Source organism: Varanus komodoensis, unplaced genomic scaffold (genome assembly GCF_004798865.1).
Source record: "Varanus komodoensis strain SLA01 unplaced genomic scaffold, ASM479886v1 scaffold48, whole genome shotgun sequence".
Classification (NCBI taxonomy): Eukaryota; Metazoa; Chordata; class Lepidosauria; order Squamata; family Varanidae; genus Varanus; species Varanus komodoensis.
The window spans coordinates 7,055,466-7,073,503 of NW_025336059.1; the positions used below are offsets into that span (position 1 = coordinate 7,055,466).

The 18,038-nt window shown below is 50.4% G+C and overlaps 1 protein-coding gene across 1 annotated transcript; it reads right to left on the reverse strand.

The window, feature by feature from the left end:
- Positions 1-12: 12 nt before the first annotated feature.
- Positions 13-18,038, reverse strand: SLC45A1 (solute carrier family 45 member 1). Its single transcript, XM_044445322.1, has 11 exons — positions 17,949-18,038; positions 15,719-16,126; positions 13,978-14,070; positions 12,276-12,500; positions 9,919-10,661; positions 8,649-8,802; positions 7,248-7,424; positions 5,730-5,935; positions 3,041-3,299; positions 229-416; positions 13-102 (listed from the first exon to the last, which is right to left on the reverse strand). Exons 2-11 carry the CDS (start codon positions 16,113-16,115, stop codon positions 13-15), a joined length of 2,532 nt encoding a protein of 843 aa, XP_044301257.1. The 5' UTR covers positions 16,116-16,126; positions 17,949-18,038.

The window sequence follows — 18,038 nt, forward strand, 5'->3', positions numbered from 1 at the left end:
AAAAACTGCGATTCAGAGCGGAGGGGACGGGTCGCTCCTCCCCGACTGGCTCCACGGCTGGCGCACTAGCTGGTGGAGGGCGGCGATTTGCGGTTTGCTTGCCTAAAGGAAACCGGGCTCCGGGCTGCAGGTGCGTCCGGCGTGAGCGCAGGTGGCGATGCTTCTCGCGCCGGACCCACCGGATGCACAAGCCCTGCGCTGCGCTTAAGGCAATTAACTGGGACTTACTTCCGAGCAGGCGCGCCTGCTTGCAAAGCTCCCCGCCTTAAGCCTCGCAACCACCAGCCGGAGAGGAGAGGCCGTGACGGGCCCGGTGAGCTTCACGCTGAGCGGGGGACCAGGACTCCCCTGGTCGCAGTCCGGAAATTCCCAGGAGCAGTAAAGCACCACCTTCCCGACCAGAGATCTCTCAGCTGCTGATGCGCAAAGGGGAAAGGATTTGCTCAGAAGTAAATTCTTCTAAGTTCAAGGCAGACTACTCCTGAGGAATTGCGCAGGCTTGCGGGCTATCAACGTATCTTCGAGGCTATGTCTTATTTATGTTATCGCCTCTCGGAAACATTGTAAAGGGCAGGATACAAAAAACTTAAATACACTACAAATAAATAAAATATATTTAGATAAAATATAAATACAAATACAATACATGCCTGCGATGTCCCTTCCAATGTTGAGCTTGCAATCCCTTCTGGATTTAGCCCTCAAAGACCAAGGAAAAGTCCAACCGCACGGAGGATAACTCTGAGCCCACCACAACGAGGTCCTTGCATTCCTCAGTCCAGAAAGCAAGCAAAGGGTTAATTGGGCTGCCTTCTGCAACCCTGACTTGTTAGGATTTCTAATTATGCGCATGTGCAGGCTGCCGTATTCAAATCCGTGCTCCTGTTTATCCAAGGGGCGTGAGCCCTGAAGCTTTTTGGGGGTGTGATGGGTTTAAAGCGATCGATGCCATTTACGGAGGAGGAGACCAGCCGCCGCTACCCATCTGGAGGGCTTTACGCTGCCTCCAGGATCAGAGACAGTGTTCCTGCGCTCACCAGCTGCTGGGGAACATGGACAGGGGGTGCAGCGGCAGGGATGCCTTCCCTGCAGGGCAGCTGCCTGGCCGCTGTGTGGATGCGCTTCTGGTACGATCCACCATGGCTCTTCCCAGTTCACTATCACCTGACTGGTGGGTGACTGGCAGCGACCACCAGGGCTTTGGACAGGGGTCTTTAAGACCCCCAGCCCTCCATGGGGAAGTCTCGGATTGCAACTGGACCATCTGCAAGCACAGAACGTGCCCATACCTCCAAACAGGTTTAATATTTTTTAAAAAAACCGGAGAGCAACTCCATCTTCAGCAGAAGCCTACGGACAAAGGAAGAGCTTTGCTTTCGCGACTTCATGCATTTGCCTTTAAAGTTTAGAAACTGAAGATGGGACTTTGAATGGGAGGGGCCCCTAGTCCTAATTCCAGCTGTCGCTGCGCCTACAGGCAATGTGGAGTTCCAGGTACCTCCATTCATGGTACCCAAGAGTGACTTTCTCACTTCCCCTTCTATAAGGCAGCGATTACGAAGAATGCACACCTGAGAAGCCAAGGCCCACTTGGACTAACCTGCTCTAAGAATGCTAAACAGTATTACTGGCCAGAGCTGCATCAAAATAAAATATTTTTCTTTTCTTTTATAACTTCTTTTATATCTTTTATATCTTTTATTTATTTTATATTGTTAGTTTTAATTTGATATTGTTATTTTTGTATTTTACTGTATTTTATTGTGTTGTAAGCCGCCCCGAGGCTTCGGCAAGGGGCGGCATAGAAATGTTCTAATAAATAAAAAAAATAAAAAAAATGATGCAGCATGAAGTTTCTGGCGAGGGTGTTTAAGGACAGGCTGGACGTGCACAGGAGCGGAGCCAGGGTCAGCCTCGATGGCCCAGAAGGCCCCTTCTGACTCGCTCTGTGTCCATCTTTCCAGCCAGCCAAAGTTTTCCCTTTTCCCCCGCACATTGTCCATTTTCCCATTTCAGCACACAACTGCCCCTGCCTACGTGGGGCTGAGCACAAGGGCTGGCAGCTTCGGATTTGCACAAGCCCTGGGGCGCCCTGAGCAGGCCTTCCATTGGGGCCGATCAATCTATCCAGGCCGGTAGTGCCAGCACAGACTGGCAGAAGTTCTCCAGAACTGCAGGTAGTGTTCTCTTTATTGTTCATTTCTGTCCAGTCTTTTTCCTCCCACAAGGAAAAACCCAAGATGGCCTACATGCCTGCCTTCCTTTTCATTTTTATCACAACAGCCCTACAAGGTAGGCCACACTGAAAGTCAGTGACTACGTGGAAGTCACCGGGTGAGTTCCATGGCCAAATAAAGACTAGAGCCCACATCTCCTGAGTCCCAGTGCAATACTCTAACCACTTCACCACACTGCCTGTGGGCACAGAACTGTGTTCATTCCCTGAATTTGCTGTCAGAGGCACCGATTTCCTGGTTTCTCTTTTGTACTTCTCATTTATGATTCCAAACTACTTTTAGATCCTTCCTGGGTCAGAATGGGGGATTATCCCATTCAACGCAATGGGTTAGCGACTGCTCAAAATCATGCTTGGAGCCAGAGTGGCAAAGGTTGTTTGATTATTTGGAGAGACTCGTGTTCAAGTCTCCCCTCAACGCCAAACAGAACCCGCGTGGCGAAGTGCTTGGGGTCCTGCCACAGGACCCGTGTTCAAATCTCCATTTGGCCACGAAGTACAACAGACGATCTTGGGATCGTCTCTCCGCATGACCAAGAGGCTGATGGAAGGACAGACTGGAGGACGGGCTGGACACATGAGCAAGCAGACCGATGCCGAAACGCACGGCTGGAATTTCTCCGAGAAGCCTTGGTCCGCTTCCTTGAAAGACTCCAAGACAGCCAGGTGTGGTGTTTTAATGTTTTATTAGACGCATGTTTCCACGGTTCTCCTTGCGTTGCCTTCCCACTGTGCCGGGCTGTCCTCATAGACCTCGACATGAAACAGCCCCCCGGCCGCTGGGCCCGCTCCGAAGTCACGCACTCAGCATCAGGGGCTGCTGCTCTTCCGCCAGCTCCTCGCCCGGTGAGATCTCGTAAACGACGCAGAGCGACGAATACAGGCAGCCGGCGAACGACACCACGCTGGAGAAGTACATCACCCCGTTGGCACTGCCCACCAGCGCTGTCAGGGGCCCCATGACCATCGAGACGAGGATCTGGGCCAGGAAATACTGGCAGCTGAGCAGGGAGATGTCCACTCCCATCCCTCGCTTCGTGCAGTCCTCGTTCAGACCGGTAAACTGTTCGGAGAGGAGGAGAATGTGTTGGCTTTGCTCCTTTGGTTTGTGACGTGAACCAAAAGCCTCTTCTGGGGGTGGGGGGGGGGGGGGAGGATGAGGAACCAAACAAGCCCAGGGGTAATAATTCTAACAGAAGAACATGGGCCAAACATCTGGTGAAGGCCAGCAGTTTGTAGATGGCCTTGAAGGCAAATTCTTGGGGAGGAAAGTCATTCACCACTAGAACAACATCTAGACTCCAGTTCCCAACATCCTTGCCAACTTACTGGCTGTCTTGGCTGGTGGTGATGGATACTGGACTCCACCAGCGTCAGAAGAGCCAAGATTCCCCCCCCCCCCACCCCGTGCCTTAAAACATAGAACCAGTGAGCCTATTTATTATAACCTTGGGGTCTTCTGTATTTAAACTTCGATTTATTTATTTATTAGATTTATATCACACACCTTTCTCCTTTTTTTTACAGAACCCAAGGCAGCTTATACCATTTGCTCAAGGTTAGTAGAAAACAACAGAAGTGTTTTAGATTAGATTTCAGTGCATGTTTTAAATCAAAATGTATCCATGCTTATTCCATAAGCTAAAACAGATGTTTCCTGGTGGGCGTTTGACTCACCCTCTTGAGCTGGTGCATAATGCAGAATTTCTGAATGGGGAGTCTGCTCACTTGGATAAAACATAGGCAGGCAAAGTGATAAAGATAAGGGAAGAATGCCCTACTCCCTTCTTCTTCAGTGGAAACCTAGGAACACTCGCTGTGGCTGCCAAGGAGGCACAATTCTGGATGCCAACTTTGGAGAGCATCGCCTGGGAAACAGCAGTTGCAGTGGTTCCTTTTACCTGGCTGTGGGGTCTCCAACCCGGTGCTCACAGCTCAAATGGGCAGCTCTCTCAATGGCCTGCTTCCCTGCCCAGGCTCTCGGCTCTCCTAATTTTAGGTTTTTTCCCCAGATATTATTTCTAAATGGCCTCCAACACCAATTTTGTTTCCAGGAATGCCTCCAAGTCCAACATGACACTTACAGCCAAATTCATTCTCTCCATGATTCATCAGCATGTGTGGAAAACCAAAGCTTCGAAAGACTGGCTGTGTTTTGGAGGTCAGATGCTCACCCCTGCCCTGTTCTTGTCTAAGTTGCTTTTCTTTAGCCTCACCTGTTTGCCTTCTAGAAAATAGAAGCTTGTGAGTAACCGCATCTACCATGGAAGTCTCCTTTATTTATTTATTTTATTTATTTTTCGATTTATATCCTGCCTTTTTCCTACAAAGGGCTCAAGGCAGCTTACATCTCCTCCTCCATCTTATCCTCACAACAACAACCCTGTGAGGTTGGTTGGGCTGAGAGTCTGTGACTGGCCCAAAGTCACCCAGTTGGCCCCATGGCTGAGCGGGGACTAGAACCCAGATCGCCTGAGTCCCAGTCCCATGCTCTTCACCACTACACCACACTGGGGCAGCCATTTTGTGAGAGTGCCAGCATATTCTTCCACAGTTCCAAGCATGCCCACCAAAAAGGCCAGAGACCCCTGGATTTCCATGGGCATCAAGACTGCCCGCTGTGGGAAGAAGGATGCCAAACTCAATGGGCCTTTTGTCTGATCCATCTTCAGGTTCTCCTCACAGTCTTACGATTGCTGGATCAGGGCCATTTCTTCCCACCTTCCCTTCCACCACATGCTCTGGCCTTCGGACAGCCATCATGCCCATTTCAGAAATTCACTCCTCTCCATGCTGCTCAGAAGCAAACCCCACCGAATTCAGTGGGGCTTATTTCTCAGTAAAAATGCACACAACCGAAACCTTACGTCGCCATTTTGCAGTCACCTCTTCAGCAGTGACTGGCCAGACTCAGCTGAGAAACTCGTCCAAAGCAAACCAGCTAGAATTTGCTCCCTATAGTCAGATGCCAACAGGAATGCAAAGGCTCTGAAAGGCAGCGTGGTGCAGTGGTTAGCAAGCCCATCAGACTTGGAGACACTCAATCCCTCATCAGCGATTCTTCAGCTCTCCCTGGATCTAGTACTCACCACCTCTCAACCGATCCTACCACACACGGTTTCTGTGAGGATAAAATCACATCTGCCAGCCTGAACAACTTAGAGAAAAGGTGGGGCATTCATTAATAGCCGAATAAGGTCCATATTTCCCTCATTTGTCTATTTTTGAAGGGTTCCTTTTTAAGAATTAAACAGAGTCGCTTCTAGGGGAGCTTTTGGGCCATGTTGGAGAGTCTCTGTTTTTATACCCCACGCCTTAAAACCTGTTTCCCATCAGGAAGGGGAAGACACACCATGGCTGTTAATGTGTCAAGAATGACTGACTTGGCACTTTGAAAGAACCTTAGAGGTTTTACGTAATATTTAGCAGTGCAGAAGGAATACAATTATCATGCAAAATAAATGATCGGCTAGGCTGCCAACCGGAAGCTTACCTTTTTACTCTGGTAATAGTCGCACAACAGGGAATATGGAAGTGTGCAGAGTGTGGAAAATAAAATACCATATGTTACACACAGGGATAAAATCACATAGATGTTTTTGGACAGTGTAGCTAGTCCGGTGCCAAGTCCAAAGGCAAGATACGCTATAAAATACAGAGTGCGGATGCTGAAGCATTCCTCCAGTTTTTCTAGAGAGGCTGTAAAACAGAGCAAACGAGGATGAGCTGTTGAAGAGGGCAGGTTAGTCCAAGATATTTTGCTTCCCAAAGCCGCTGGGTGGTGGGGCCATTTTAAAAACATAGAATGGTAGAGTTGGAAGGGGCCATGAAGGCCATCTGGTCCACCCCCCTGCTGTTGCAAGTCATGGATTGACACCATGAAACTCAGCCCAGTCCAATTTTTTTGATGCCTCCAGTGTGGGACAGCTCTAAAGTCATAGAGTCAAAGAAGAGTAGAGTTGGAAGGGGCCACAAAGGCCATCTAGTCCACTCCCCTGCTGTTGCAGGACTCCAAGTCACACCATCCCACTCAGGTGGCTGCCCAGTTTCTTCTTGGATGTCTCTAGAGTGGGAGAGCCCACCACCTCTCCAGGAAGCTGGTTCCACTGGCATATTGCTCCAACAGTGAGGAAACTTCTCCTGGTATCTAGTCTGGACCTGAGTTGTTGCAACTTGACCTGATTATTCTATGTCCTACACTCTGGGATCAACAAAAAGAGATCTTGACCTTCCTTTTTGTGACAGTCTTTGAGGTGCTTACAGAGGGATATCATATCTCCCCTCAGTCTTCTCTTCTAAGAATTAACGGGCCCAGTTCTCTCAGTCTCTTCTCCGTGTTTCCAAACCCTGGATCATTTTTGCTGCCCTCCTCTGGACCTTTCCAAATTTTTCTGCATTGGTTTTCATTCCTCGTGCCCAGAACTGGACACAGTAATCCAGATGGGGTCTGACTAGCGAAGAGTATCGGGGAACTATTTAGACCTCGGATTAGTAGTCTTGTGGCTCAGGGCAGGCCTGAAGGAGAAACACGTGGTGTTGCTACCCCTCCGTGGCACCCCCACAAGCCTCCCACCCCTTCCACTCATCTCAGGACCCCCTTTCCTTGGCCACAGCTTCAGCTCTGTGGAGAGCCGTGTGAGCAGAAGCTGGAGCCCCGTGGGTGAAAGAGGAGAGCAGGAGCTGGGGCTTCCAACTGCACCAACCAAGGTTGTCACAGTGGGTCCTTCTGCGGCAACAAAGCAGCCCCTCAGTTAGCCATGCGGCGTTCGAATGTGATTTGTATTTAGCAACATCGCTGCTCACCACGAGTGAGCCGAGATCCCATGCAGGTGAGTAGGGAGGCTGGCAGGGAAAGGAAAGCTGCTTCTCCTAAGACTCACACAGAGTCACAATGGGAGCACGCCCTACCCCAAGTTCCTGCCTGCTGACGGGGGGCTTCCTCTGGCCTCCACTCAGGTAGCCCATCGCCTGCCTCCCCACCCGATTGCCACCATCCAGGGCCTTTTCATACCTGAGTAGAGCGCAGCACTGAACGCGTAGATACACATCCCCCAGCAGCCCATGGTCACGCCAGCGTTGTACTTGTGATACTCCGCAGAGTCGTGCGGGGCTTTGGGGTCGCCCTGAAACACCACTTCCCCCATGAAGTCTGTGTAGAAGAGGAGCATTCCTTCAAAAGAGAGCCACCCTGGGAAACAAGAGAGCGCAAGCCTGGTCAAAAGCACGGAACGGTTCTGGGCGGAGAAAATCACAGCCGGTTCCACGATGCGGCATCTGCTGGTTGTGGACATCAAGAGGCCTTGCCAGTGATCCTTCACGGCACCATCGGGCGGCGGTTCTCCCTGCACAGTCCAGAAATCCACAATCTCAAGAAAAGCAAACAGCTGCTGTGCAGGAAACCAAAGCTGCGAGGAGCCTTCCTCATTCCAACAAAACAAAGCAAAACCGCCTCTCCCTGTCCTAGATTGCTCTACGAAGATTAAACCTGGTACTTTTTCTCCTATGTGGTGGACTTGTGTTAAGGCAAAAAAATACTGGGCTAAATACATAAATGGCTTGAGGAAATGCTACAAAAACCTTTAATATTGAAACCTGCAGTATTTCTATTAGGTATCATTCCTGATGATTTTGATAAACAAGTATATATTTAATCTTACAGGTCATTACTGGGGTGAGGAGTGTATTTGCTCAAGTATTGGAAGAATGAAGAGCCACCGACTGAAGGGCTGATTCTCAAAAAGATTCTGGACTGTGCGGAAATGGATAGACTGACTCTGTCTTTGAAGGAGAAGGAAGATACTTCTATCAAACTTGGAATTCCTTTTATCATTGGTTAGAGAAATGGGACTATATGTAGAACTGAATATGGTTATTAATTGTAATAAGAATAAGATGTCAACCCAGTATGTCCGATGTCTCGGGAATAATTGCTGTTTTAGTTTAAACTTGTAGAGAAAAAAAATAAAAATTTGGTAACCGAGAAGATTAGGGGCTGAACTGGGCACACCAAATGTCTCCAAGAAAGACAACTATTTCTTTTGGCAAGGCTCACCTTTGCCTTTCCTTTCTTCTGCCACTGCCAAAGCAAAGTGGGAAACGTCACAATTAAATGGTGAAAATATCTGGGAAATATACTACGATGTGGCCCTCTTGCAGAGAGAACAAAGAACATGCAGAAATACACTCGCAAGAAATGCCTTCTGAGAAATTGCAGGACAGCTCCCTTTCCAAGGTAAAGCAAACCACTCACTCTAGCAAGAAGAATGCCAGCTAGTTTGCTCAGTTCTCCACTTAGCAGCAGATGGAAAAATGGCAGAAACTGGACCTTAAAAGCAACAGCCTGGAGTCACTCCAAAGTTCCCCAGTCCCACACAACCCCAAAGGTGGTCCATGCAGCAGGACACAAGTTTACCTAGGAAATGGTTGATGCAAAGGTTGCGCAGGGCTTTGGGCATGTGGCAGATGGTTGAGCAGAGCATCTTCATTGAAAGGGGCTGCTCAGAGAGTTCGCTCGACCCATTCAGTTCACTCTCATACTTCACCCCGTTCAGCAAAATATTTGCCACCTGCATCACAGCGATGATTCTCAAGTCAGCAGAGGAGGAGGACAAAAAACCGACAGACACCACCAAATTGTATGTTGCAATTGAGTCTCCCTACAAGTCCCAAGGTGGCCTGCCAAGACCCATTGTCTTCCAACACCTCTGCAATGATCTCCAGGGCAGCTTATATGAAGAGATACATTCCAGTGATGCGAGGATGGCTATCATTTCCTTCAGCACATGGCATAGCACAGGGCTCACGCAGTATCTTTATCCTCTCTTCTCTTTTCGGATTTTATTTGTGGAGATTTCACCCACATAAAATGCACTTGCATGCCCAACTATTAACACTTTTCGGAGCTATTGTCCCTTTAATCAGAAGCTTCCTTCTTGCTGCATCTGTCTGTAATGGCTTCCTGTGTTTCTTTGCCCAAGGTAACTCATAAATTGGCCCTTGACCTTATTAATAGACAGGTCCTGTTTCCCATGGAGAGAAGTTCCATGTCTAATATATAGCTTGTTGTCATTAAATGCATTAATTGCTTAAGAAACATGCAATTAAAGCTCCATCTCTGGGAAGAAAACTCAACTCATTAAAGGTCAATTAAGAGGTGAATAATTCACCAGTAATTTGCCAGGGCTAAGCTGAACAGGAAAAAATTATGAGCAGAAACTGCAAAAAAAAGCTGCTAATTAAAGTTGCAGGGGAGTGGTCTTTGTTGAACTTGACTTACTAGCATTGCACCCACATTATAGAAGGTTACCTGTCATGGGGACAGAAGTGGCATCCACATCCGGCATTTTAAATGCAGTCCTAAAGGGCACTGGTGCAGATGTGACCCTAGTCCAGCTTTTTGCTGTCCAGAAGAAGCCGGCCCAGAGGCCCCTGGGAACATGCTCAGCAGTGCATGAAGAAGATGGCCTTCTTCTCTTATCTCCTCAGCAACTGGCTGCACCCAAATATAGAGTGTCTCCTAACAGAGAGGGCCCATTTGCAGCCGTTAATAGGCCTCTCTGTCAGTTTGTTGAATCATTTCTGGAGTCCCTCAAGCTGCATAAGCATTGACCTCAGGCTCTGGAGGATATGAGTGGAGACACCCTCTTTCAGGAGACAATACCCACTCCATTTCCTTTCCTTACCTGCTGGCTGAACGTCACATTCCTTCTCCTATTGCTCTCTGGGAGGTTGCCAGTGATAATATCCGGAATGGCCAAAGTCTGCGGCCTTTTCAGGATTCCTGAGGACCGGGGCCTTATTGTGTCCAGGGAGCCCACCCTCAGATCCTCTCCGTCTGGCCTGGGCATCCCTAAGCCAGCATCCCCGGCTTCCATGCTGGCACTGTCTTGGCAGTAGAACCCCTCCGGCGCTCGGGGGAAGCTGACACTTATCGTCTGCCGGGGCAAGCTGGACGGGACGGCCAGGTATCCGTCGTGACCTCCTGTGAAGCAGTCTATGAGCACGCTGTCAATATTTGAGGTGCCGAAGGAGGAGGCGAACTCGCTCAGCCCCGTCAGAGAGCTGTCCCGGCTGATGAAGCTGCCGTACTTGGGCGTGAGGGGGCTGAGGGGGGAAATGGGGCTGGTGAAGCTTGTATATAAATGGGCGGGGTTTTGCGACGGGGGGCCTTCCTCCGGACAGTCTTCGAAGAGAAGGGGCGGCGAGGGAGGGAGGGGCAAGCTGGGGCTCTTCATCACTTTTTTCTTCCGAATGCCAGACGGCAAGGTTCTTTCTGGAATGCTGATCAGAGTCAAGACGGTTGCAATTGTCAGCGTGATGGAGGTGAAGATGTAGATGACGCGAAGCTGGCCCCCCACCGCCTTTCCGAAGCCCGTTCTGTCCCAGTTAATTCCTCCGACGACGTAGCCAAACCCTCCTCCAAGACCTGAAGGACAGAATCGAAACAGAAACGCGCTCACGCTCTTTTAATTTGGCCATCGCCTCACCTGCACTGTGCTTTGTAAAGATTAGAGGTCTGTGCCCCGAGGGGCTTACGGCTGATAATTCAATCCAGGGGAGGGAAATGGAGGTGCCATAAGCAGGGAGAAAGATGTTTTTATTTTGGTTGTGCATGACTGGGCTTAGTTACGGCTGGCTGCTGGCAGGGGTCAGCTGATTCCGGGTGGGCGGGCGAGCTCTTTTTCTTACGGCAGGTTTGAAGGACACCAGGCCAGGTCATGTGCAACGTAATGGCTTGGGAAGGGGTCGGGCCACTTACAGAAAGAAGAACTCTGCACCCAGGTTATTACAGGTTGAGGATTCCTATGCGCTCCTCTAGTCTGGACAGCAAACGCGTACAAAACCTAGCCAAAAAGAAAGGACCGCTGTCTCCCCCGATCTGTACTGCTATCTCCCCCGAGATTTGGCATACCTAACTGATAAAGAGACACGCACATTTGGAAATGGTATCTATCCTTTAATTAGGAGTGCAATGCAGCTCACCGCAGCTGGGAAGGCTGTGACCCGGGAACCCATGTGCCTGCTCAGTCAGCTGTCTGGGGGCTAAGATGGGTCGGGCCACTTCGAGGCCCTGCTGGCCTGTTTCAGGGTTCTCTAACTTCAAACCAGCTTGGACAGGGTAGTCCTTCAGACAGAGGACTGTGCTCCATAAAGTAGGCCACCCTACTATTGGTATTTGTGGGTTGTGCCAAGAGCTTTACCCAGCAGGAGAAACTGATAGACTTGGATTGGTACAGGCTGGTTTATACAACGAAGAACATGCGGCGAAGAAGCTCATCCTTTGCTGCACCATTTCGGCTGAGAGCCAACGTGGTGTCGGGGTCCAGAGCACAGATCTGGGGCTCAGGAGATCCGGGTTCGAGTCCCCGCTCAGCCATGGAACCCACTGGGTGACTTTGGGCCAGCCACAGACTCTCAGCCCAGCCTACCTCACAGGGTTGTTGTTGTGGGGATAAGACTGAGAGCAGCAGGGGAAGAATCACAGAAGCCACTTTGAGTTTTTTTTTTTTTTTTTAGGAAAAACAGACATCCAATAAATAAAGAAAACATGCTCTCTAAAGGCACATGCGTGTTGTTTGGCTAAACTTTTCTCCTGGGTAATTTTTGATAGACAGGAAGATCGGTATCGATATAATGTATATCTATCCATAGGTAAACAAAGAACACACTGGCACACAACCAAAACACCGACAATAAATGCAAAGCAGAGGCAGCCAACAGTTCAAAACGAGGCAGGCGGCCGAAAAGCCCTAACGCAGCTCTCACCTCCGCCATGCGCTGGCCTAAACAGCTTTGCCCAGAGCCTCTCTCTTTCCGAATCCGCTGTCCACCTGTCTGATACCCTGAGCACTATTCCATGGCGCTGATGTGTCTCTGACGCAGGGTGGGCAAATTCAGAAGGCCTGGAGGGGAATACGGTGGCCCCAGAAGCCACTGTGGGCCACCGAGTTCACCCCACCACCACATCACATCCGGGGCTGCGAGCTCAGTATTACCCCCTCGGCTCTACAAGGCGGCGCCTTTCAAAAGCGGGACTCACCTGCCAGCAGAGCGTGGATGTTGAGGCCCCGGTCCTGGTCGGAGGGGCTGCATACGTCCATCATGTAGGCGTGGCTCGGGTTGTCTGCTGAATCGGCACAGAAATCCATGAGGATCACCCCACAGATGGTGAACAGGATCCCCCACTTGTGGTTGCTGGCCGTGTCGGTCAAAGCCATGCCGATGTCCTTCCCGTTGAGCATCAGAGAGAGCCCAGCCAGGGCCCCTGCGGAGGAAGAACCCAAGGAGAAGGAAATCCAATCTGGAACTTCCTTGGGAAGCGTAAAAGCGCCCGGACGGCGACTGGAATGCCCTTTCTCGGGTAGGGATACCCATCTGGAGGGCTTTCGAAGGGGAGCAGGCTAAATTGTGGCCGGCAAGACCACTGGTCCCGATGGCTCCGGGCGACCTCCAGGACCAGAAGCAGAATCCCTGCACACACCCGTTGCTCAGGAGCATGGGTGGGGAGGTGGTGCTGGATTCATGCCGGGCTTAGCAGAGCCCTGGACTAAACGGACCCTGCGTGGCCCTCCTTTCGCAGGTATCAGCACAGGTTGGCTGCCTTCCTGTGCGTGAGAGCTGGAGAGCTGCTAAGTCCTTCCGGAGTTGTGACTAACTCCACACACACCAAAGCAGACTTCGAACCGCTTTCCCAAGGGCTTGGAGCAAGCGCTTCGTGGACACCTTGGTCCATGAGCACTTGGAGTGATCACCAGCCAAAGACTTTTAGTCTGGAGTCTATCATCCGCCAACAGGGCAGGCCTGCCATGGAAAAGACTCCAGGAATTGCCAGAGGGAGAAGTACGGAAATGGGGAATAGACAGGGCAGGGCAGGTGGTCCGAAAGGGTGAAGCCAGGCGGGACCTCCATCTCGGACCACCCCAGGTCTTGCATGAGCATCTTCCAGAAGCACCCTTGCTTTAGTTATGGTCCCGTTGCTTTAGCTGCTTTTGTGCATTCAAGGATGTGAGCAGGGGGAGTTAGAAACATGGAAGCAGGGCGAGTCAGAAGGGGCCTCCCAGGCCATCTAGTCTGACCCCCGGCTCCAGTCACTCCACTCACGACATGCCCACCATGGCATGAGTTTTTTAGTATTTACACACAAACACTTTTCAGATCATATTCCTGTTAGATTGTGTTGGTGCTATTTATTTTCCTTCATGTGTTTGTGTGGATTTTTTTTTAAACCTGGTTCTCTTTTCCCCTGTTATATTGATCATGGATTTCTTTAGCACATATCCATTTAAACAGAATAACAGCAGGAGGAAAAAGGGGCATTTTTGTATAATGAGGGGTGGGTTGAGAGAACTCCCTTAACAGTAGTAAGACTGTTGATTTGCAGTCAAGCACATCAATACAATTAACTGTACAACTACAGCTCGCTATTCTTTGTATTGTCGCTTCCACCCTTCGCCTGCCCCTTTGCCTTCACACGAACCCACCGACTGCATTTTCCCCAAATGGGAACTCATATCGTGCTCTGGAGGAGGTTACCCACCAGTCCTTGGATGTTGGACCATCTCTGTGGACTCCAAAATGGGACAGCCATAACTTACTCCCTGAATGAAGAAGAGGAAGGGCCCACATATTTACCTGCTACGATTTCCCCGTGACAACAGGGAAATGGCCCGGTTTGTGTTGTGTCCACAATCGCTTGCAAAAGCTGCATGGACTGGGGAGAACAGAACTTAAAAATGAATTACCAATTGCCAGGACCAAGATGAAGGGTCTCCTTCGGCCAAAAGGTGAGGTGCACCTGTCACTCCAGGCCCCCATCAAGGGCTGCAGCAGGAAACCTGAAAGACAAGAAGCCAGCCCTCCTGAGTCCCGGTCCAGCGCTCCAGCTACACCACCACACGGGCTCTCTTGTTAACCATCCATGGCTCCTGAGCACAACTGAAATTACCTGCATCAGAAGCAGCGTTGTTGGGGCAAAAGGATGGGAGATGGCGACCAAGCGTTCTTGCATCCCAGGTGGGCTTCCCTAGGTCCCTGGCTGGCCACGGCAAACCCGTTTCCACAGCTGGGAAACCGGTTGCTTGACCAAATGAGATGCTCTCACACTAACGGTGGAGAAGTTAGCATGACTTCCTTGGCGTCCAGCAGATCCTCTCCCCACTCAAAGATGCCACCAAGTCCCATCGGTCTGCAGAGGCCTTCGCCAACATTCCCTTTCTCGGGAGCAGTGCTTTTTTTTGTCATAGAACGCACCGGAACAGAGTTCCGGCACCTTTCTTCAACAGATTTTCCAAGTTTTAAAAGCAACTTTTGAAAATGTGATGTTTGGTCCACGTGGATTTGAATCGACCTGTCGAGCGTAGCAGGTCGGCAGCAAAATCATTAAAACGGTGCATGCGGGCTGCTTGTGCGTCGAGCCCGATGCGTGCGCACTTCGTCCGCGCTGGTTGCGATGGTGCTGCTCAGCTTGCGACTGGTTGTGCGGTCGCGCGCTGAGTGCTTATTGTGGGCGGCGACCGTTATGTTTCGTTACACAACTGGCATGTGTGGGTGTGCGTACAGTGATTGACTATGTGCAAAAGGTAAATAATTTCATGAGTTCCGGCACCTTTTTTCTTACAAAAAAGGCACTGCTCAGGAGTAGGGCCATGATCCCTTTTCTGTTATTTATCTGTTTCATTTTGATTTCATATACAACCCCACTCCCATAAGCTCTGGGCAGTTTACAAGAGATTAAAGCCAACAGTAGTTAACATTCCAACTGCAACAAGCATATTGAATAAAACGATTCGGGGAACTAATCTGGGAAGACATGTTGGAAGAGATAGTTCTTTTCTCCCTCCCGAAGGTGGCAGGCTGGGATATCAGGTGCATTTCCCCTGGAAAATCATTCCATAGTTTGGGAGCAACCACTGAGAAAGTCTTCTGGGTTGTTGGCAGTAATCTGGCAGAGGCAAATTTCGGAAGATTGTCCTTAGATGACCTTAGTGGGCAAGATGGCCTATATCAGCAAAGATGCTCCTGAAGGTATTTTGGACCTGAGCCACTAAGGTAATTACCAACACCTTGTACTGCATCCAGAAATGTATTGGCAGTACAAATATATTAAACCACTGTAATATTTTCAATACGGTGTCTTTTTCATTGTGTTTTAATGGGCCGTCGTCAACTGCCCAGAGAGCTTGAGCTGTATAGAAATTAATAAATCAATTAATTAATTAAAACAAAAAATGGGCAGCCAGCGCTGAGGCTTTGATATCGGTGATATGTCACCTCTCCGTGACGTTTCAGAGACCAGTCTGGCTGCCATCTTTCCTACCAGTGGCAATTTCCAGAGCAAGATCCCGATCATTCCTATCTATCGCGCGTGGCGGGGCCTGAGCCCAGAAGTGACCAGCGTGACACGAGGTCTTCCAGGTCCTTCCCCTCGGCGAGGGACGCCATCGGCACGTCAGCAGAGGCTGTCGGAGGCTTCCCCCCACTCACCCAGGATCGGGCTGATGAACCAAACCATCCCATAGAGCTGGTCTGGGAGGCCCATCTGGAGCAGCGCGGGGGTCACATAGGCAGTCTCCATGGCGTAGCTGAACTCGATCCCGAAAAGGATGCAGCCATTGAACAAGAGTTCCAGGAAGGTTCTCGGCGGGTCGACCTCGCCGAAGCGAATGCGGTCGATGGGACACGGGGTGTTGGGGGGAGGGGGAGGGGACGGGCGGATGTGCTTCTTCCTCTTCGGGTGCCTCTTGAAGTTGTTGGCCCGGTGGCTGATGTGGTGTGTGATGGACCTGCCATATCCCGCCACTTGCGACCGCCACAGTTCCTGAGAAGACAGAGTGGGGAAGAGCAGGTCACTGGAAGGGCTGGCTGTGGTGGGAGGAATCATGGTGGATGTGCCTGCAAAGGAAAGGCAGAGTTCAGCAACATCCAGGCAGAGCTTTTCCTGGAGGCAAATCCAATGAATCTGACACTTGGGGCGCATCCCGAGGAGGCAAGTCTCTCTGGAGAAGACAACTGCACTATGAGAAGGCGAAGGCAGAAGAGAAGGACAAGCCAAGATGAAATGCATCCATTCCATCAAGGAAGTCACAGGATGGAGTCAACCATCGCTGAGCGGGGCTGTCCAGGACAGGGCGTTGTGGAGAGCTCCCATCCACGGGCACACCAAAAGTCGGTTTGGTGGCACACAATGACGACAACCGTAAGGAAAAGCTTCTGGGACAAGAACACTGCAAATAACCTTCCTCTCGCATGTAGAATGGTTCTTCTCTGCTTCTAAAGGCCACGTCCGCATGTGCAGCAAGCTGAGGTGGCTAGGAAAGGACTGTACCACTTGCAGGATGCATAGATGAGTGTCCACAAGAACGGAAGAGAGGGAGGGAAGTGGAAGTGTGCCAAGGGACAAATCCCATTTCGGAGAAGGCTTTGGGGGATTCACTGGAGTGGGGGCACCCCAAGGGCAAATGGGTGGGGCAATCCCCCAGAAGGACCCGCCTATTCTAGCTTAAAGTTGTGAGACCCTCTACATAACCCTCAGGAGAAAAGCTCAGCGTTTAAAGTGCTGATTATTCCTAGCTGGGAAATGGGCACGGCCACCCAGGACGTCCTGGTGCATCGAACTGAGGGCTGGATACACCCCCAGACCATCATACCAATACAGAAACAGGTGAACTCCACCTGCAGCACGTGGCACAAAGAGTCCGTTTTGGCACGTTTTGTATTTTTATTGTATTATTTGCGCTGCTGCGAGCATCTCGTAAAGCTTCAGCTATTGGTGCTACAGAAACAAACCAACAAAGAGGTTCTAGTTCATTATGTAGGGATCTTGCCTGTAAGGACCAGTTTATATAACCAACAGAGGCAGGGGGTGAATTTTTTTCTCTGTGCTGCATCGCCTCATCTGCAGGTGATGCGGACAGCATCTTCTTTCAGGCTTTCCTGAGATGCTAGATTTCTATGGGCGGGGTATGTGGCTTTTGTGGGGGGCATACAATTCCCGCCTCGGGTCTGCAGTGCTGTGCGAAACAGGACACCTACACGCAACAAACCTGAGGTTTGGGGGGCGGGGGGATCTACAGACCAGCAGCCCAAAGTGTTTGCAGTTACAGGCTGAATTAAATATTTTCAGATCTACTGGGAACCCAGTAACCAATGCTGAAATAACAAGAACTCAGCCTAACCACAAGAAACCTGATATAGGCAGAGGTATTTGCTTGATAAAATTGTGTTAGATCACATATAAAAAATGCCACCCTGAGCAATGCCACCATCTATCAGTCATTGTCCAGAAAGCTGAAAGGTGGGAACAAATTTGCTCCTCACTGAGTCATGATTTCCCTTCTGAAGCCAAAGGACTAGAAACTTGAAAAGCAAGGACTCGAACCCCAAAAATGCAGGAAAGGATCCTGTGTCCAAAGGCTCTTGCAGCATCCATAGGAGCAAAGGCCCCGGCAGGTGCATCTGATCTCAGAGCAGGAAAAATCCTCAGTCATCGCCGTTTTCTCTGAGAGAGCGACAAAGTCCCACACACCCACAGATTCCCCCCCCCCCCACCACCACCACAAGGGGCTGCTCCTCTGCGAGGGAAAGTGCTGGAGGAGGCAACCTGGCCATTCCCAGTTCCACCTCCAAAGCATCCTCTCAGCCCTGCATCCCTGCCCATCAGGCCTGATACCCAAGTTCCCGGAACCAGCCTTAAGGATCCAGCCGGAAATCTTACCTGTATTAAGCAAGCCAGTGCAGCATCCTCGAGCCAGATGCTCTTTCCCCCGAATTCCCCGTGTCTTCAGCCGAGTCCCGACTGGGGAGG